This window comes from Choloepus didactylus, chromosome 1 (genome assembly GCF_015220235.1).
Source record: "Choloepus didactylus isolate mChoDid1 chromosome 1, mChoDid1.pri, whole genome shotgun sequence".
NCBI lineage: Eukaryota > Metazoa > Chordata > Mammalia > Pilosa > Megalonychidae > Choloepus > Choloepus didactylus.
In genome coordinates this window covers 230,404,826-230,426,939 of record NC_051307.1, presented here as the reverse complement: position 1 = coordinate 230,426,939, position 22,114 = coordinate 230,404,826, and the positions used below count along the sequence as shown (strand labels likewise).

The 22,114-nt window shown below is 37.5% G+C and overlaps 1 protein-coding gene across 1 annotated transcript; it reads left to right on the top strand.

Moving 5' to 3' along the window:
* The first annotated feature begins 10,726 nt into the window (after positions 1–10,726).
* On the top strand, positions 10,727–11,589 carry LOC119529189 (signal recognition particle 19 kDa protein). Its single transcript, XM_037829320.1, has one exon. It carries the CDS (start codon positions 10,744–10,746, stop codon positions 11,176–11,178), a length of 435 nt encoding a protein of 144 aa, XP_037685248.1. The 5' UTR covers positions 10,727–10,743; the 3' UTR covers positions 11,179–11,589.
* The last annotated feature ends 10,525 nt before the right edge of the window (positions 11,590–22,114 follow it).

The following is a 22,114-nucleotide window of genomic DNA, read 5'->3' as shown; positions in this document are numbered from 1 at the left end:
TAAAGAAGCCTACAGCATGGGAGAAACTGAAAATTTTGAATTTTGAAACTCACAGGGACAACAATAACTCTTTTGTTTTAAATTTTATTACATAAAATGACTGTAACCAGACAGAGAAGAGTGATGTCTGGGTTACAGTGCTGATTTTACTATGAACTGACAGCATGACAGGTGTCCTTATTTAAAAGACTCCATTTTTGAAAGCATGAAAAATGAAGCATTTATAAAATGAAGGGACATTAAAAAGTTAAGGTCAAAAGAAAATGTCATATCTGAGAAGGAAAGGACAGTGCCCAGAGAGAGCAGAAGTAGATGCTAGAGGCAAGGAATAACATTAAACCCAAACTCAATCAGCCCAGCCCAATGTGATCACCCCTTTATGAAATTTTTAAAAAGACATTTGGATCTTTCTTACCGTGAGAACCATGACCTGGTGAAAACCACACCTTTTCTTGGGAAATTAAATGAGATTTTTTAAACCAAGATATAGAGATCTGTGAAAAGCTGCTACTCTGTTGCAGCGATGATCAGTTTTAGACAGCATTTTCTTGGCCCATGATTCATCATTCTTTCATCCTCAAACATAATTTTGGAACATGTTATGTTCTGCTATAAAAAGAATACATAATTACTTCTCAAATCATGCATGTTTTTGGAGTTCTGAGAACTATATCCTTCCAAAATACCAGAGTATCTGGGAGCACATGAGACCTGTGACTCAGTTATCTTCTCTTTAAAATGAGGAAATTTAACATCATCATCTCTGGAGTCCCTTTAGGGCTGAAAACTGAATTATTATCATTATATAATGTCCTGGGAACCCTAGTACCTTTGCTATGACTTACTGTGAAATTTAGAAGCTAGAGTTATGGCGAAGATATGTGTGTGTGTGTGTGTGTGTGTGTGTGTGTGTAATACATATAATTAGGCATTTTAGTTACATCAGGCAATTTAAGTATATTAACTCTTTAAATCATAAAACCATCATCTAGTGCCCTGAGGCAGCAATTTTCTAAATGATATTCTAAGTAGCCTGGAAAACTTAATGGCACCTCTGAAAAATGACCCAAGGCCTTAGACTGGAAACTGTCCTTAAATTGTCCAGCATAAAAGCATGTTGGCACAAAGATGGTAGCCATCAACAGTGTTTTATATATAACATATATGTAGCCACAAACATTTTGATTGATTTATTCCCAACAAAGTGTGCATTTGCTGACACGGAAATGCAATCTTCAAAGAAAATGACTCTGTAATGAATGGATTAATACGGCCTACAAATCAAGTTGCCATTAAAGAGCTAACACTTTTTTTACATGAATCAATCAAATAAACGGCCATTCATTGTGATGCAGGAACATTGATGGCAGCAAAATTGAAAAGTAAACAACAATATCAAATCTATGATAATATGGAAATACAGTAGCTGAGAAATAGCCAAGCTTTTTGTGCTGGTTTGAATGTATTATGTCCCCCAGAAAAAGCCATATTCTTTGATGCAATCTTGTGGGGCAGACATAATAGTGGGGATTAAGTTGGAACGTTTGGATTAGGTTGTTTGCATGGAGATGCGCCACACCCAACTGTAGATGATAAGTGATGGGATATTTCCATGGAAGCGTTGCTCCACCCATCCAGGGTGGGTTTAAGTTGATCAGTGGAGCCATATAAATTAGCTGACTCAAAGAGAAGGAACTCAGTGCAGTTGTGAGTGATGTTTGAAGAGGCGCTACAACCAAGAGGGACACTTTGAAGAATGCACTGGAACTGAGAGAGGAGCTTCAGCTTACAGAGACATTTTGGAGATGGCCTTTGAAAGCAGACTTTTGCTCTGGAGAAGCTAAGAGAGGACAAATGCCCCAAGAGCAACTGAGAGTGACATTTTGGAGAGAAGCTGAAGCCTAGAGAGGAACGTCCTGGGAGAAAGGCATTTTGAAACCAGAACTTTGGAGCAGACGCCAACCACGTGCCTTCCCAGTTAACAGAGGTTTTGTGGATGCCATTGGCCATCCTCCAGTGAAGGTACCTGATTACTGATGTGTTACCTTGGACATTTTATGGTCTTAAGACTGTAACTGTGTAGCCAAATAAACCCCCTTTTTATAAAAGCCAATCCGTCTCTGGTGGTTTGCATTCTGCAGCATTAGCAAACCAGAACACTTCTCCTGTAACTGATATTTCATAGAAACTCTCAGTTAAGGGGCAAGAAATAAAAATATTACCTGGGTTATAACCTTGTCATGATAAGAAATGTGCTCCATCTCACTATTCACATAATTAAGAAAAGAAGTGAAGATTTATACGACAACCCATTATAAAATGTGTATTCATAAAAGACACATTATTTTAGAGTGAAAAGATCTTTGAAGAAGAGGTGGAAAGGCCAGATTTTAATCTTTTATCTGCTATCTCAGCTTCAAACCTCTTCCTTTACACTCTCCTTTGGTTGAGTCTGCAGCTTTTCTTCTATATGCCCCATCCATTCAATTTTGGGTGAGTGGCAGCGTCTCTAACTCCAGGGATAGACCTTGATGAAAATAAGCTCCATGAGTTTCAGATCCTCCTCAAACTCATGCCCACAGAGATCCGTTTGTATAATCCAAGCACCAACCAATCACCACATGGTATTCCCTGGCCTTTCAGATTGGCTCAGAGACAGTTTAGTGAGCAGGAAGCTGGGTATTCCTTCTTCAGTGGATGCAAGCGAGGAAGCTCATCACCTCGGTTCTCTTGGCAGTCATCTCATGAATATGATCAAAATATAAAGTTGCGTCCCCCCCCAAAAAAAGATGTTTAAGCCCTAATCCCCAGTACCTCAGAATGTGACCTTATTTGGAAACAGGGTCATTACAGACAGAATAAGGCAAGTTAAAATGAGGTCATACTGCTCCCGGGGAGGAATGTAGACCCGGCATCGTGGGATGGAGGACATCTACTTGACCAAAAGGGGGATGTGAAAGGAAATGAAATAAGCTTCAGTGGCAAAGAGATTCCAAAAGGAGCCGAGAGGTCACTCTGGTGGGCACTCTTACGCACAATATAGACAGCCCTTTGTAGGTTCTAGTGAATTAGAGTAGCTAGCAGTAAATACCTGAAACTATCAAACTACAACCCAGAACCTGTGAATCTTGAAGACGATTGTATAATAACGTAGTTTATGAGGGGTGACAATGGGATTGGGAAAGCCATAAGGACCACACTCCCCTTTGTCTAGTTTATGGATGGATGAGTAGAAAAATAGGGGAAGGAAAGAAAGAAAGAAACAAACAAAGGCACTCAGTGTTCTTTTTTACTTTAATTGCTCTTTTTCACTTTAATTATTATTCTTGTTATTTTTGTGTGTGTGGTAATGAAGGTGGCAGGAATTGATTTTGGTGACGAATGCACAACTCTGTAATGGTACTGTGAATAATGGAATGTATGATTTGTTTAGTATGACTGCATAGTATGTGAACACATCTCAATAAAATGAATTAAAAAAAAAAATGAGATCATACTGGAGTGAGTTGGATTTAATCCAATATGACTGTTGTTCTGATAAGAAGGGGAGAGGATACACAGAGAGAGAAGGCGGCCTGTGACCACAGAGGCAAAGACTGAGTTATGCCACAAGCCAAGAACTTCAAGGAGTGCCGGACTCCATCAGAAGCCGGGAGAGAGGCACGGAACAGCGTCTTCCCTACAGACTTCAGAGGGAGCGGGGCCTGCCCACACCTCGATTTTGGACTTCTAGCCTCCGGAACATGAGACTAAACTTCTGTTGTTTGTGGTAATTTGTTACCAGTTTGTGGTAATTTGTTACTGCAGCCTAGGAAACCAATACAACCAGAACACGGAGAAGGACAGACTTGGCAATCACAGAAAAGCCAAGCTCTTACTAAATCAGAGGTTCTCCCAATCTATCTCTGTGTACCTCAGTTTACAGGCACCAATTAACCCTTTTTATTGTTTAAACCAGTTTGAATTGTATTATCTTTTATTTGCTTTCAAATGCATCTTTACTATTACATAGACTTACATTAAGTCTTTATTTCATTGACTCAAGCTTGAATTTCTTCATATGCCAAATGAGAATATAGATCTCTGTTTAATGATAGTGTATGAATATCCAACTATATATTTGTGTGAAATAGTTTATAAAGTGTTTTTATGCCTCTACGGTGCTATTATGCAAAAAAAAAAACAATTTTATTTTTCTTTCAGGAATCAAAAGTTACTCTCAGATTACATTTTGTTCCAAAAGGTTTTTTTAGGTCCTTGACTCCTAAGACAAACTGTTTCCTCTCACCAGATGTGTACACCACAAAGTGAGATGGAAAATTGACTAACTGGGCATAAAAAGTGAGTTTCCTCTATTTCTAAGGTGAATAGTGCCTCTTTCTTGATCTGCATTATCTCTAAAGAAGTTTTACATCAAAGAAAATCCTAACACATACTATGACGGCAATAAAAACAATTTTGTCAATCCACATAGCACTGAATTAAAGCATTTCCGTAAGAGTTTTCCCACATATTGCACAGCATCTCTATATTGATTTGTTTTCCTTAAAAGATGCTGAGTGGTTCTTATGTTAGAACATATTTTTGAAAATCTGCATATCAGCATAATCAATGCAACAACAAAGATGGAAACTCTTGATTTTATAAGTTATTCTTAAGAATCCATGAACATATACACAAAGCTTGAAAAACCAAGCACACACTTAGAATCTTCGAAGTGTATTTGTGGTAGGTTCTTTCAAACTCTTTACTAGCCCCAGAGAATGGAATTATACATCTGAATCTTTGCGTGTCACTTGGCAATACCCCCTTTCTCCCTGACCCTGGACACAGTCATATGACTTGCTTTGGACAATGTGAAGTTGGTCGATGTGACACAGTAGAGGCTTAAAAGGATTGAATCATGTACCCCACAAGTCACATGTTAAAATCCTAGTCACAGTTCTTTTTACACAGTATCTTTGAATATGTTAAGGTGAGTCAGGGTATGGACTCATTTGTGAATAGGATCTTCAAAGATCCTATTTAGACATTGTCAACCAAATCAGAGTGTTACCGGAGGTCTAATAAAGAGAAGCCAGAAGTCAGAGAAAGTCACAGGAGGAGACTAAGGCATCACCATGTGAAGGAGGACTGCCATCACCAGAATTCCACTGACTCTGGAAGAAAGCATGACTTCTGACATGTTGATTCTGGACTTCCAGCCTTCAACACTCATGCTGGTTGTTTAAGCCAATTGTGTGGCATTTGTCATGGCAGCCCTGGCAAACTAAAACAAAAAGATGCAAAGAAGAGCTAAACTGCCCCAGCCAAGCCCAGTATAAATCAGCCAGCTGAGCCCACACATCAGCCAACCCTCAGCTGACCCAGAGATATATGAGGAATAATAAATGATTATTGCTTTAAGCTACTGAGTTTGAAGAGATTTATTTTTATGCAGCATTTGTGACAATAGCTAACTATTACAGGTGTGTGTGTGTGTGTGTGTGTGTGTGTGTGCGCGCGCGTGTGTGTGTCTGCCTGACATTGGAGAGGTAGGAATATATATAATCCATTGTTCCAAGACAGCAATGAGCTAAAACTCCAGAAAAGAAGAAAAGATGGATGCAAATGATTGCAATAAGTAACAGAATGTCACAAGTTCCAAAAAGACCTTGAAACCCAGGACTGATTTCTTCATCACTGTGTCTTTGGTTTTTAACATATATCTTGGTGTTTGGGGACTGAGTCATGTCCTCCACAAAAGGCACATTCAGGTGCCAACCCCTGGTCCTGTGGGTGTGAACCCACTTTTAACAGGACCTTTGAAGATGTTATTAGTTCAGGTGCCCCTGAACTGAAGACGGGTGGGCTTTAATTCAATATGGCTGAAGTCCTTAAAAGCAAAGGAAACTGGACATAGAAGGAGAAGCCGTGGGGAACAGGCAGGAACTGGAAGACAACAGGACCCAGAGGAGAAAGGAGACACTGCAGCCATGTACATTGCCATGTGATGGAAAAGCCAAGAACCCCAAAGATTGCTGGTCAGCCAGAAGATATCAGCCTTAGAAGGAAGCAAGCCTTCTAGTCTCTGGAATCATGAGTCAATAAATTCCTGTTGTTAAGCCAGCCCATTGTATGGTCTTTGTTTTAGCAGGCAAGAAACTAAAACACTTGGGTTGCCTGATTCCAATAGGGCATCCCAACAGGGATCCAAATGGCCTTGTTATTAGATGGTCACAACTAACTAGAATAAAGGGGAGTAATCTTTACTACAATCCTTTGATTAAGGTCCACTCTTAATACTTTAAACAAAATTGTTTCTCCAGCTATGGTATGGTTTCTTTAGCTTACTCAGTTTATACCCACTCTCCCTTCAAATGACTATCCCCATAGGCCAGCAGTAAACAATTTTTAGTAATCAGCTCTCTTATGCCCCCTATATTCTCTCTTTTCCCATAGAAACTTTTGTTTCTTCTTAATCCTATTGCTGCCCTCAGGTTGGAGGATCTAAAAGATAATTGTACCTTTATCTGAAATTAACTTCCTCCTAGCATTTGTCCTTATTAGATTGAAAGAACATATGTTTTCATCTGATTACATAATATGTATCAATATTAAAAGGATGCCTTTTATCATGTTAGCAGTTGTCAACTCTAGGAGAGTTTTGGGATGGGAAAGAAGAAAATATTATATGCAAGAGGTAAAACCAGAAAGACCAGTACATAATTATGATAGCTAATATATCTATATATTTGTATTATCTCTGAAATTTTTCACACAGGTTTCTGAATATGTCTTAACTGTATGCAGAACAGACCTGACAGAAACAATTTCTAGTCAGTTTTCTAAGATGCATGCCTAGGTGGAAATTTCTGTTTCAAAAATGATTCACACATAGACAATTATGGATGGACAAAGAGCAAAGAAATATTTTTTCAAAAGGTTAAGATTTAGGTTTGTGGATTTTAGACAACCAATGGTCTAAAGGTGTTTTTAAATCAAATCAAAGGAGAAGAAAAGATAAAATAGAATCATTTTGGAAAACAGCATAAAAGGAGATTCCAGAAAAAACACATTGGGCAATAACTGCCAGTTTACTTTCTGGATCATAGGCTTAAATTCTCTTTCCCATTTGTATAAATAATACCTAAATGCCATTCTCCCCTTGCCTTAAATTCTTAGCCACAGTGTCACCATCATATAGAAAAAAACATTTAAAGTTTTCCTGCAGAAAACATGAATCTCAATATCAGCAGAGTATCATCTTTATTGTGATATGCTATAGTCAAAGAAAAATACACACTCTCTCTACTCGGTGGGATTTTCTTCCTGAAAAACACTGAGTGTCTATTATAAAATTCATCATAAAAATCTCTCCCTCAGCCCTAGATTATCACGTAACTACCTAGTGATCTAACACGAGGTATGATGTTATTATAGAAAACTCATATCTTCTCGCAAAAAAGAAATCTCAGTAAGACCTAAAGAAATAATAGAGGTCTTATTTCACATTTGTCCTTTACTAGCAGAAGATGAGGGCCATCTTAGAATCATTCAAGTTCTCAAATATAAACCAATTTGTCAAAGAATCCCTACCACTTCTGAGTGAAGTGTAGCTTCTTTGTGTCACCTAAACACTTCGCTCTTATATTTTCTTCAAAATCTCTTGATAAAGGGACTCGCTCTGATGCTTTTATCATCCCTTTATTCCAACGAATACCAACTCAGAGATTTTTGCTATTGTAATTAATTAAGCAATTATTTGTATTTATATATTTGTTTTTAACATTCTGATTTGTGTACTCTCTTTTAGGGCTGGACAAAATGATAACTTTGTAAACATGTAGGTGAATATGATAGAGCAGTCTTTATTTCAAACTGGGAGATGTTAAAAATTACAACTAGCATTAATTGAGCATTCATTGTGTCAAAGCCTATAAACTCCACAAAGGCTCTTGCTTTCTCTGTATTACTGACCACAACCCACTCAAGGCTTAAAACAATGCCTGGCTTATAATAAGCATTTAATAAATATTTATTGAATAGATGGAAGCATAATTCTCTTAATCCTCACTGAAACTTCTGCATTAGATTCATTATAATCCTCATCTTTGATATGAGTGCACTGAATCTCAGAAAGAATAAGACATGCATACAAATCACACAACTGGCAAGTGGCATTGTCGGGACGGGCATTCAGGACTGTATGAATGCAAAGCCTGTATTCTCAAACCGTATGCCATTCTGTTTTTGCATTCTCAAAGTTTGGAAGACAAAATGTGATAGTACTAAAAATTTGTGAACTAAATTATGTGGACCTGTCTTTTCTAGATAAATTTTGGAATCTAGGACAACAAACTTGTGATTTTGTGTTAATGATTGCTTAGGAGAAGGAAAAGTTAAAAATTATATTTAAATTTAATTTTAGAAACATTCATTAGAGGTACTAATTGGAATTTGCAAATATATTAAAGGTACAAATTGATGGTTAAAATTTTAGGAACACATCTTTGTCCCCTAGTTTCCTCTTGCCTATAGCCATCTACCCCCTAGAGAAGTAGAATGTATTTTTGAATCTTGAGTAAGTGAAACAAGGACTAAGGGACAGTGAGACTCTATTTGGTTTGCTGTCCAGACATAGAGGCATCCAGCAAATGACTGTGGCAAATACAAAGTGATGGACTCCCTGAAGTTGCATAGGACGGTGGTCCCTTTTTGGCTAAGTTGTCCCTACCACCTGGCCTCCAAAGTGCCCCTTGGTTATTGTGTTTTTCAGGCTGTCACTGCTGCCTCCCATCACTGATGCAGCAAACTTCCTTCCGATAAATCCCCTCAACTCTTCATAGGAAAGCCATATCTGGTTTAAGTATCTTGAAACTATGAATCCTGACTCTTGTACCCCAAGTTGCAATTTTAAAGACATTATACTTGGGGTGATCTCTCTTAGAAAGTTAAACCTCTTATTTTAATTAGGCACCAGTAAAGCTCTTCCATGTACCATGTACAATAAAAAATGAGAATATTCCAAGTGGATCTGCTCTTGATGCCTAAAATTCTAACAGTAGAGGGTTTTGACTTAAGACTTCTGTTCCATAAGGTATCCCAAATCCTGAAGTTTGGCAATACGCTGCTGAAAAAATCTGTAATTTTTCAAAGAAGATAAAGGAAAAAAAGGTCAAAAGGAGTGGAATGATTGTCAAGGAGAAGTGTTGAAACCTTGTAAATATTAAGCATTGCAAGGTTGGCAAAGGATTGGTGGCCTGCTTCTCTCATGGGGGAAGCTCTGCTGAGTTATGTAGAGTGAATTATCGTCTACTCTACCTTCCCCAGAACACAAGCATATTTCTTCCCAGCCCCTCTTTTTAGATATGATTCACTGTTGGGATGGATGGTGGATTTCTACACCAGATTGCAGGAGCTAGGATACAATCTGTAATCATTCAGATTCAGTGCATTAGCGAGGGCTTCAGGATGCCCATGAATTCAGTGCATTTCGATGCAGAATTGTTCATGTATTTGTGTTTGTGGATTTTGTGGAAAAGAGTCTGTAAATGACAGTAGATTCTAAAGATTTCCTGATACCTAAAAGGTCAAGAAGCAGTGGAAGGCATGGAAAACTTGTGAAATACAAGATCTAGTGAAATGGGAAAAATTTACAGTGTTCCTTGTAAAATATACAACCTAAAAAAATAAAATGAACTTGAAGTCAATAGTAAGGTTTGTATTAATAATTCTGACTCACTTTTTACCACTTCAAACATTCACTTAACCAAAACCAATATTTTACAAGCACATCTCTCTTACACATAGTTTTGGTCCAATAACTCCTAAAGGATTATTTTAATTCTGTTATGATCAATACGGTACATGAGGGCAAGAATTGTTCTTCTTTGCCATTTTGTCTTTAGCACCTAGTGCAATGTGTGACACAAATTGTTTTCAAAAATGTATCTGAAAAAGACAGGTCCACATAATTTAGTTCATAAATTTTTAGTACTCTCACATTGTCTCTTTTGAACTTTAAGAATACATACAGAGCAGAATGGCGTAGAGGTTGAGAACACAGTCTGCATACAGACATTTATAAGTTCCCAGCCCAACAATGTCACTTAAAAGTTGTATGACTCGGATGCATGTCTCATTCTTTCTAAGATTCAGTTACTCCCATTAAAAATGAGGCCTATAATGGATCTAACAAAACAAATTTTGTTCTGCATCTGGGTTTTGGGTTATGCTCAATGAAACTCTAAATATGTGTTCATTCTCCTCTTCCATTGGAGTACATAAAGGATGCTTTAAGTTAACAATCATTTATTGAGGGTCTTTTTTATCTGAGGTACTATGCTAAACCATAAAAATATATATCACTTATTAATCCTTCCCCAAATCCTTTGTGTCTAATGTTATTGTCCCCATTTATAAATGAGCAGAGGCCTGGCCATCTATGGCAACTTGTAACAGGGCTAGAGAAGAATAAAACCAGAACTCAAATCCAGGTTGACTCCAAGACCTTTTTCCTTCTTACCCTCCCCTACCTTCTATCTCCACACAGTATAGACACATGTAGAACTAATCTTTAAAAAATAAGATCTGGATCCAGAGAAACCTCATGGATTACCCAGGTTTTATCTTATTTAGTAACTGGCAGAATTGTGTTGAAGCTAACAACTTGGGCTCTAGGGCCAGCTTCCCTAGGTTTCAATCCCAGATCCATCCACTTATTAAAAATCAGTTAGAGGCTCTTTGCGGATTCGGGTGGAGATGGCTTGCGCCGCCGCGCGGTCCCCTGCGGACCAGGACAGGTTCATTTGTATCTATCCTGCTTATTTAAATAACAAGAAGACCATCGCGGAGGGGAGGCGGATCCCCATAGAAAAGGCTGTTGAAAATCCTACAGCTACAGAGATTCAAGATGTATGTCTGGCAGTTGGACTTAATGCATTTCTTGAGAAAAATAAAATGTATTCTAGAGAATGGAATCGAGATGTTCAGTACAGGGGCAGAGTCCGAGTCCAGCTCAAACAGGAAGATGGCAGCCTCTGTCTCGTACAGTTCCCGTCACGTAAGTCAGTAATGTTGTATGCAGCAGAAATGATACCTAAACTAAAAACAAGGACTCAAAAAACAGGAGGTGGTGACCAAAGTCTTCAGCAAGGAGAAGGAAGTAAAAAAGGGAAAGGGAAGAAGAAGAAGTGATTTGGTTATGAGAGCAAGTATGTGGTACTCGTATAGGAGACCTAAATGGAGGCTGCCAGTTTGTACCTGAGGGAACAGAAGCTTTTTGTTTGCATCATTTAACTGAACTGTGAACATTTGTGCCTCCCAGCTTCAGCATCAGAGTTGACAATGAAATAAAGAAATCTACATCAGAAGTTTGCATCTATCTTGTATGCAGTATAAAAGAAAAAAATTTTTTGCCTCCCAACACAGAATTTTTGTGGAAGAAAGAAGCATATTTTTAAAAGAACAAAGGACTGTACCATAAGTTACTTGAAATCCTGTATCTGTTTATCCTCTCTGTAAACCAATGTTTCAGATAGATAAGTTGAATAAGTTTTGAACTACATATTTTGTTCACCTTCTAAGTTAATAAAATTTGAAACTGAAAAAAAAAAAAAAAAAAATCAGTTAGAGGAATTTATTTAACTTCTCTTGGCCTCAGTTTCCTGCTCTGTAAAATTCAGACAGTAGAAACTTTCCCTGGGTTGTTTTAAGGCCTTTGTTAATTTATGGAAAGGGCTTGAAATAGTGTTTGGCATGGATAGCAATCCATAAATCCTAGCTTACATCTTTTATATTTTGGCTCTCATTTCACAACTATAATTTTGATACCTTCCCAACATGTCCATTAATATCTTCTGTGTATAAACCACAGATTCCTCTACTTAAATTTTAGTTTTCACTATTACTTTACTACAAATTAACTATGTGTCAAAGTAGAAAATGCCTTTCATGAATAAAGACCTTCACTTTATTCCACTACTCCATAGCTTGCCACTAATACTGAATGAGATATTTGACCTTCATGCCCAAGTTTGGTTCTTATTTTCCAGCAGAAGTAACATTTGAAAATGTTTAAGTTAAATATGAAATTTAAAAACTTATTTTAAATGACTGTCTTCCTTAAGCCAAAAAGAAATGAAGAATTCTTTCCTATTCATAAAGGACAAGAATCTATTTTAGGAGTAGATATGATAGCAGCTAGGATTATGGCTATGGCTTTCTGTTCTTCTGGGAAACTAGAGAAGGAAATAGTGTATTTAGATGGACAGAAAACATGAGGATATGACCAGAACACATCTTCAAGTAGAAGTTTTCTACCTGCCTTTGACACCCAAAACTCAAATAAATTTTTAGCCCCATTTGATTTCTAAGACGGTTCTTTTTGAACCAAAGGAAAAAATCACATTCTGTATCCTCATTCTTTGAATGCATAGAAAATTAATAGCAAAATAATGATGAATATGGAAATTAATCAAAAGGAAAACTATAGTTTTCACATGTATTTCCAGATGAATTAATGATTTCCCTTTATTACAGTAAATGTGTCAAGATGGTAAAATGTGAAGAATAATCAAAAATGTAAGATTAAATATTGCTGAAATTTGCCTAGCCCTTGTTAATGCCACACTGTACTTAAGCAGAAACCTTGGATAGAAATAGATATTATAAGAAAGTTGTACAGCCAGACATCTTCAAATAAAGGATTAAAAAAAAATTAACTAAAAGAAAATAGCTTTAAAACTGAAGTCAAGCGAAAGGACATGAGCAATTCAATTTTAAACATGACAAGTGGCAGGAAATGGTACACATAAAGAATCAAATGCAACCGAGAAAAATAATCTTGGTAATAAGTCAAAGGGTGATTTTGAAAGAGAGTAGTCTGTAGCCCAGAAGTTAACTCTTGACACAAGATCCATACAGGGATAGACAGGCTGAGCTTTCTGCATGGGCAAAATTATACTTCTTAAGGTGGAAAAGCCAGTCTTTGACTAAATTCACTGGATATTTTGGTCAAACAGGGTGGATCATTTTAGAGAATTGGTACTTGTCTCTCCAAGATGGGAAAAAGAAAGGGGGATCATTTGGGAAATAAATGACCCAAAAACTCCTATGGAAAACAGCTGTGCTTAACTGAATTTTTGAAAAATGTATGTTTAGTTCCAGGTGTATGCTAGAAGCTAGAGCAAATAAAAATAGAAAAATAAAACTCTTCCCTTCCTTGAAGAGTTCACAGCTGAGGGCAAGGTGCTAAAGGAACATAGAGAAGGAAGGAGTGAGCTCTGTCTGGAGGTTGGGTTAAGAGGGGAAGATAAGAAGAAAAGTGTAAAGTAAAGGGGTTTTCAGACCAGCTAGCACAAACAGTCATGTTCATGCAAGAACTACAAGCTAATTAGTATTCCTGATTAACCTGAAATATAAGGAGCAACAGGGGAAGCAGATGAAAATAAAATAGGCCAAAAATGCAGAAGAAGGTCAGATAATTAAGCACTTGATGCTACGCTAAGGAATTAGTACTTAAACCTACACATGTTGGGATCCACTGAAGAGTTGTAAGCAGAGTAATAGAAAAATATGTTCAGCATTGTGGTTTTAAAAGGCTACTCTGGCAACACTGCAGAGGGAACGAGTTTCAGAGAAATGTTTAAGACCTCCTGCTTTACAGATAGACATAACTGGATCCAAACCATGGCTTGAACTTAAAACTGGAAACCCTAAGCAAGTTATTTTATTTATCAGTTTTCTTATGTGCCAAAGTCACATAATTATATCTACATTGAAGTTTGCTTGCTATAAGGTTTAAATGCAATAGTGTAAAGTCTTAGCACAGGGTCTGGCTCATAAGATATGTAAAATAAAAGGCAACTATTGTTATTATGGTTCAAAGAGAGATGAACCCAGAGAAGGAGACAAATTAGAAAGCCACTGAAATAGCCTAAGGCGGGGCGGGGGGGGGGGGGGGGGGGGGGCGGAGGAGGTGAGTGCCTAGGTTAAGAGTCTAAGGAGGTGGCTTTGGATGGAGTATTGTCGTGTTTTCCGGAAAAGTTTAAGAAGACAGAATCAAGAACTTTCTTAGTGATACAAAGTAGAAAAGGGAGGGAAAGAAGATAAAACAGATTTCTGGGGTCGGGAGAGGATGCAATATGGTTTATGGCTCTTTTGACCTTTAAGATCGGAAGCAATTAGAGATAGAAAGGGAGAGAAAGAATTTGTAGATCAACATTTAACAATAAAAAATTACTGTGTCTATGGGATAGGGGGAGAGGAGACATGTATATGTGAGAGATAACTTCCACATTCCATGTTCTTAACCAAACAGAAATGTAGAGAAGACAAAACTGGAGATGTGGAAAGTCACAGAGAGAGATAATGAATGTGTATATTAAAATACAGTGAATTGACACTTGAAGGATTATGTTGGCTAAAAATGATTTATAAAGACATTGAAGATCTTATTTACTTTTAGAAATACTATTAATAATGCAATATTTTCTCCATGGTTGATTTCACTGATTTTTTTTTTTTTTTTTTGACTACTTAAAATTCCTGGAAACATAAAATAAGGTTATGGGTAATTATGATTCTTCAATTTGCTTATCTCTACAAACAAATGATGGGTCTTTCAAGCATCCATAAACAATCCAGTCTCAATTACAAATAAGTTTAAATTGAATAAGTTTAATTTGTTCAAATTCTACAACATTTCCCAAAGAAAATAACAGTTTTAGCATTTTTACTAGGTGTCTTTTTTTTCCATTGCACTTTTGAAGTCAATGCTGTGCAATTTAATCTTTCCAAGAATCTTTCTACTGATAAACTACAGAGAGTACATGCGGCTGATCTGACCCAAACCTTTCAGTTAATAAATTATGAGAGGGAGTCTTACAAAAGGAAATGCAATCACGGTTCTCACAGAAAGTTTTTCCTGAAGGGTAAAAATAATAATAGCATTTGCCTCACTTTCATACCCGGGAGCAGAAGATGCCCTTGCAAAATATCTTGTTGGCAGGGCTCTAGTTGGACAGACACTTCCAAAAGGTACAACACAAAAGATGTGAACACCACCAGACAAAATGAAATGAAATAAAAGCATTTAAACGGTAACATAAAAAAAAAAAAGTTGGTTTTTACATTTATCAAGTCTACATTAGGTGTCTTTTTAAAACTGGAAAGATGAACTTCAGGATGTTTACTACCAGGATGGTCCAGACAGCTTTATTTATTTATTTATTTATTTATTTATTTATTTATTTATTTATTTATTTATTATGTTCTTTAGTTAGAAGAATGAGTCTAAAATTACAGCCTTTCTATGATATATTTAAACAAATGTGTTCTAATTTGTTGCTTGTTTTATTTGGCCAACTGTGTAGCCTGGTGTGACTGCTCATATTTTTGTTTGAAGTTTCATGTGGGATGAACATTGCCATTAATTATTATCAATTGCCCCTTCTTTAACCCTCACATATCTCCACTATAGAATTTCCAAGAAGTTTACTGTTAGTTAAAGAAAGAAAAAAAAGAGAGAGTGAGAGAGAGAACAAAGGCACCAAAACTCTTGGGATCATTGCACTGGAGAATTGGGTATTGGAAAAAAATTTATTTAAATAACAACCAGTTTGCTTTTTATTATACTTAGTTTGTGAGGGAATTCTGCTTTGGGCCAAACACCCAAAGTCTGAGCTCATAATAAGAACAACTTCTGAATAATTGAAGCCAAAGATATTTTTGGTCTTCAAATCCCCAGATACATTTCAGAAAGAAGTATTTTGAAGAGTATTATCCAATAATTATCTCAATTATTGGCTCCCAGACTTGCATGTGTGGTTGACGTAGGCAGATGATAATTTTCTACAATCAACTATGCCAGACATCTTGAGAGATACATGTTTGGGAATCCTACAGAGGTAATCTACTACTGATTTTTATACACCTGGGGAAATAGAGGGACAAGCAGACAAATTTAATAAACTGTGACTTTCACTTATAAATCTGTTTATGTGTCCCAACTGACAGTTCTTCCCATTACTGACTGTCTACTTTTATGTTTTCAAGGGTTCATATTAGAGTTAGAAGTTTCTTTATTGGAACTGAATCATGAAAATATTTGACATATATGAGTTATAACATCAGAATCGCAGTGCTCATATCGTTTCAAACATTTATTATGATGTAAATAATGATGTTTCTTTTACAAAAATAATAAAAGGATCAGTAAACATTAGAAGAAAAAGAAATGAAAATCTCCAATTAGTCACTTTGCACTTTTTAAGCTTATGTACATATGAAAATAGAAACTTAGATTATTGAATCAAAAGATAATTTACTATTTTCAGAGTTAAGTTTTTGTCTATTTTTAAATCAGAGATGCTGGATTTTCTTTATCTTTTCAAGGCTAAATTAAGTGGCACTCTTGGATATGTGAATTTAAGTGTATTAGCCATTCATTACCCTGAAATTAGGCGTAATTGATTAGGATGCAAAAAGCTGTCAATACGGGGAGGACCCTAGGCTATTAGAGTTGTGAAAGAAAATGGACTAACACTCCATTTATCAAATTAGGGAAACATGGAAATGTAATCCAGAGTGGTTTAGCCCAATGACTTGGGCTCAGCCCAGAAGAAAAGGAGTTTATAATGTTTGGGCTAGTAGAGAACTCTTGTTGAAACTCTTCCAAATCCAGCCTTACTACGTCTATCATCGTGCTTTGTAGAACAATGATAGACTATGGTAGAGTGATCTAAAATGGGCTATATCCTTGATGTCTCACAGGCACCACTCTGCCAGAGTCATCGGCCAGCAAGGACATCCCATGGCAGCAGACAAACAAGAAGTTTTTCATGGCCAGCTTTCAACAGTCACACTGTGTGACATTAAGAGGAAATGGCATTGGTGCACTGTTCAGACTCCAGGACTTTCTGCATGTGGCAGAGAGACAGAGAAACAGCATGAGATTTTTTCCATGCAAGACAGATAGGGCACCCTAATAAAAGAGAAGTGACCTTCGATGTGAATCAGGTCATAATGGTTATATTTATTTAAATTTCGCCAAAATGGAAGCACATGCACTATATTCTTTTCTACCTTTTTTGTTGTTGTTGTTCACTTAATACATCATGAGCATGTTCCAATGACTATCTTTTTACACATATTCATTTTTAATGACAAAGAACTTTTAGTTAGGGCTTCTTTTTCCTTCTAAACCTTGATATCATTCTGCCATACCAACTAGGATTTAGGAAAATAGTTCCATTAACTCGGCAGGTCATTGTCTTGTCACTTTCAGGTAATTAAGGACTAGCCATTGTCCCTGTCCATATTGTGCAATCTCTTTTGTCCCACTGAGTTCATGAATTTTACAGTGTTTGCCAGCCTATGGTTAGCTTAATTAAAATCAATGGAGTTGAAAGTCTGTACATTCTCTTTCACTCTCTCTAAAGGATTCCATTTTCCAAAACACCATGAGCAAATAAACTGGCATGTGCAACTTTCTGTAGTTGTATAATAGTCACACATACTTAACTGCATGTATTTTGCTCCCAGCAAAACTGTCTAATTTTGTGTTTGCTAGCTAGCCAGCAAACTCCAGGTTTCTTCCATCAGAGAGAGATGCTCACCCATGGATTCTGCACATAGAAGTAGTCCAATTACTAGTAACTACCCTCCACAAAAGACTCAGGAAATGAATCTATGCCAATGAGAACCCTGTCCGCCAAGCTGAGTTACTGTGTTCAATTCTCCAAATGTGAAGTAGTTTCCTGGATTTAATCTGGGAAGATGGTAGCTGGAAGCAAGGGAAGGAACTTCCAACTCAAGAAGTGTCAAATGAATCTAAGACTTTCATAGCGACTCACCACAACATTTCTGTGATTTGCAACTGGCACCAATTGATATCACCTTGGTTTTCTCCACAAAGAGGACAAAGCCGGAACAGGCAAAATTAACAGCTCAGATTTATGATGCTCTTCTGGAAATGGAGGCCTTGCAGAAGATAATGTCATAAGCACGTTTCCATCTCCTATAGAACAACAGTTGGCTAGCAATCTACCACCCTATCACCTGAAATACAGAAGCATTAAAACAATAATCACTAACTCTGATTTTGCCACACTTCAGGGCAATGCCAATTATCTTGAGGATTTGCTGGGGAAGTCATACTGGCCACAGCCCAGCCCTCCCTTACCACCTTTCCTTTCCTACTGTGTGCAAATGTTTCAATGCGCTTCCATTCTGCAGCCCAGGGGAGATGTTAGGTTAAAGGAGCTAGCTGCCTGCCCATACCTGAAACCTGAAACAGGAAACAAGCTGTTCCAGCAGTTTATCAGAGTAGGAACTCTCAGTGGCAGGGCCCTCTGCCCCCTTGGTTATGCAAATACCCCACACTCAAGTAACACAGATTTGTCTCTTATCTCCTTCATGAGTCATGAAAACAGCCATCCACTGACCCTGATGCAAGCAGCTGGCCTCTCAGGGAGACCATCCATGATGGGATCTCTTCCCTTGCTCTCTTCAGCCTTTTCCCATTGTGTAGTATATGCAATAGAGCCATCATTAGCTGAAAGCTTTTGTTGTGCCTGAGCCTGTGTTCCCATGAGGTACCACATAGCAACTTGCTCCACAGACTTATAACAGTAAAATATCTACTTGAACCTTTAAATACTTTAAACTATGTATATTTATATAAAAACAGACATGTCAATACAATGTATATATTGAAATAGATTTTTAACTGTAATAAAAGGGAAATCCCAATATGTTACTGATAGAACAAAATGTACAACATGGTAACTATAAGTTTTTGTGCATTTTGAGTAACACAGACAGATTTTTTTTCTCACCTTCATCTTCATACTCTCAAAAAAGAAAAAAAGATCATCTATTCAGAATCTATAAAGAACATCTGTGGATTACTCAGAAAATATGGATCAAGGTAACCCAGAAGCATATTGGACATCTTGACATTAGGAAATAGGAGAAAATATTACATTTTGATGATCTAGTTCCAAATTATAAGCCTAACATCATTCTACATCAGGAATATTAGGAATGATTTTATTTTCCAATAATAAATTAAAACTTTCAAAGACAGTTTAAACATAAATTAATAAAGTGCCATTTTGAAGCTGTGTCTCCTTTACTATACAGAAATTAGTTGTACAATTAAAATTTTGTTGGAGGTCAAAGGTCATATGATATCAACCAAAATGATACCACACAGGAGCAGTGTTTGACTGATGTGGATATATTTTATTTTTTCTACAAACAAAGATGTATATTGTTACAGCAATGTCATTACATAGAACACTGAGCTTAGTGTGTCAAATGAAGACTGGAGTAACTTGTAAGTAAGAGATATAGTATACTTTCAAGTTGGTTCTGAAAACTTATTTACCAGAACTTAGGAGAACTATACCTTGTGACTTATTAAGATAACACACTCAAGGCAGTAAAAAGCTTTACTTAAACAGGGGCCCACTGACAAGGGGTCAAAATATAAGGATGGTGATAACCGCGGATGCTTTTCAAAACAACTGTGCTACTCTGTGGTGGTGGTTCCAGTATTATTTATCAATAACACAGTTGGTGCGATTTTGAGTTCTTTCATCCCTGCCACTAATCTTAATGCTGGAAAATTTGCCCCCTAACAGAAAAATACTAAGAACCACTGCTAGAGACCATCTTCTCATTTAAAGTTTAAATTCATTACAGAGTGTCTTCACCAAGTAGCTTCCCAGAATACTTGAAGAGCTCCACAAATGGGAACTAAATACTTCCCAAGGTAGCCCATTCCATTCTGATACCATTCAGGTGTTAGAAAACAATGTCCATACACTGACTGGAAATGTATATCCTTAGATCTTTCATCCTGAGGGGGGTCATAGAGAAAAGATACAGATCTACTTTCATATGCACTTCAAATATTTGAAGGTGATCATCATCTTTGCCCCCTTGGCCCCAACTTAGTTTTTATTTTCCATGCTAAACATAAAAATTTCTCTCAACCACACTTAACACTACATATTTTTCAGAAAAACCAAAATTCTAGTCAGCATATAATCTGTGCCATGCCAGTTGACAGAACTATAAATAGGTAGCAGACATCTAATGAGTGCATAGTGTGTGTCATGCAGAGTGGGAGAGGCAAGACCAAAACTAGACAGTAAGTTTCTTGAGGGTAGGGTTTGGTTTTGATTCACAGCCATGTACACAGAGCCTAGTAAGAGTTTACTGAATATAACTTTAGGGCAGGATGAAAGATTTGGAGCTTACTGAAAGTGCCACTTAACAACCCCTTTTCCACTGAAGTAGCCCCTCCTTTCCTGGTTTGAAAAAGTTTTCATTTCTTTGGTTTGAGCTCCCACCTCCTTATGTTTATTCAGAAGAAGCTTGCTTCACTGCAAGAAGAGTTACTGTTTCCTTTCCCTTTGCAGCAACTGCTAAGGCCATTCCTAGGCAGTTCAAACCACTGGGGCTTGTACAGTCAGGAGAAGCCCTGACCTAAGTTACCTTTGCCTAATTATAATAGCAAAAATTACTCCCACTGAACATGCTAAGCCACCATTTTTGAACATCCAATGCATGAAGTAGCATGATTTGAAACTGAGCATGTTCCACTTTAGCCTACCCCCTAACTCACATCATCTCATCCCATCCTTACCCACTCCCTTAAGCCTGCTTTTCCCAGACAGTATAAAACTCCAGCTCCAGTCTTCTTTCTGGTCAACTATACAATAAACCCTTTTTCTTCTTGAAATCCTGATTCCATGCATTGACTTCTGTGCACATCATGCAAAGAGCCCACGTGGGCAGAAAAAATCTGGTGACCTAAATGGGACGGTCTTAGAGACCCCTGCTGAGGCTCCACGGCCCCTGCAGGATGGAATTTTCCAGTCATTGACTCTGAGTGGCCACCTAGACCAGTTAGTCCAGAGACTCTACAACCGGGACTTCGTCGTGTTCCCACGGGTGTCATCAGCTCTTCAGTGCAGTTTAATTGGGAGAAAAGAAATGTTTCTAGGTAAAGACATCTTTTGGGTGAGTAACTTTGTTAAAGTGCCTAAAGTAACTGCTGTTCTGGTTTTCTGGATACTGTGTTAAGATTGTGGGTTAGAGTCCCACCCTAGATCTAAGATTGTGGGTTAGAGTCCCACATTTGCCCTAAGATTGTGGGTTAGAGCCCCACCTTAGTCCAGCTGGGTTATACTGAGTGCAGGTCCCAGGCATATGAGAGTCAGTCACTAAAGTCAGTCACATTCTGGTAGGGGGTTCAAATACCACATTGGTTTCAGTTTCTTTTGGTTTCGGTTTCTTTTATTTTACTGATTTATGGAATCATTGTCTACCACATCTGAGTCTAACTGTGTTTAGCTCTGTGTACACTTTGTCTTAGTATGCTGAAAGTTACAACCATTGGAAATGTTAACAGCATAAATGGCTCCAGCCCTTTAAAATGTATTTTAGATAATAAGTATATGTGTAGCTATGAACCAATGAAAAGGAAAAAGATAGTATTTTTCTATAACATGGCATGGCCTCAATATAACTTAGAGGCTGAAGAAAACCGACCGGAAAGTGGGGCCCTAAATGATAACACTATATTGCATGTGGAATTATTTTGTAAAAGGGGGGAGAAATGGGATGAAATTCTATATGTACAATCCTTTATGGACCTTTGTCAAAATAAGTATTTGCAAAAAAGACGTAATATTATGATGAAAACAGAGAAAAACTTAATAGGTCCCAACTCAGGGAGAAGTGAAATTGGGAAATCAGAAACATCAGTCCCAAGAAAAACAGGTTCTGTCAGATTCCGGCCCAGATGAAGACCTGCCCCTATTACACTGAGCTCCCCTCAGCCCCTCCTCCTTATGTGGGGGGGGGTGGGCAGGCGAAGACAGGATCTTTCCCTCAGAGTGAGTCTTCATCTAGTCCCCCTTCATCTCTTGGTCAGGGAGGAAGGTCGCCCCACCTCATACCATCAGGGCACTCGACTTGGCCAGGGGAATGCCCATCCCAGGCAGGGCAACTCCCAGATAGACAAGTTCCAGCCAGACGAGATGACCAAGGAAATCCCAGAGGTTTTATCTATGTACATTCTCCATTTTCTACTTATGATCTGTATAGTTAGAAA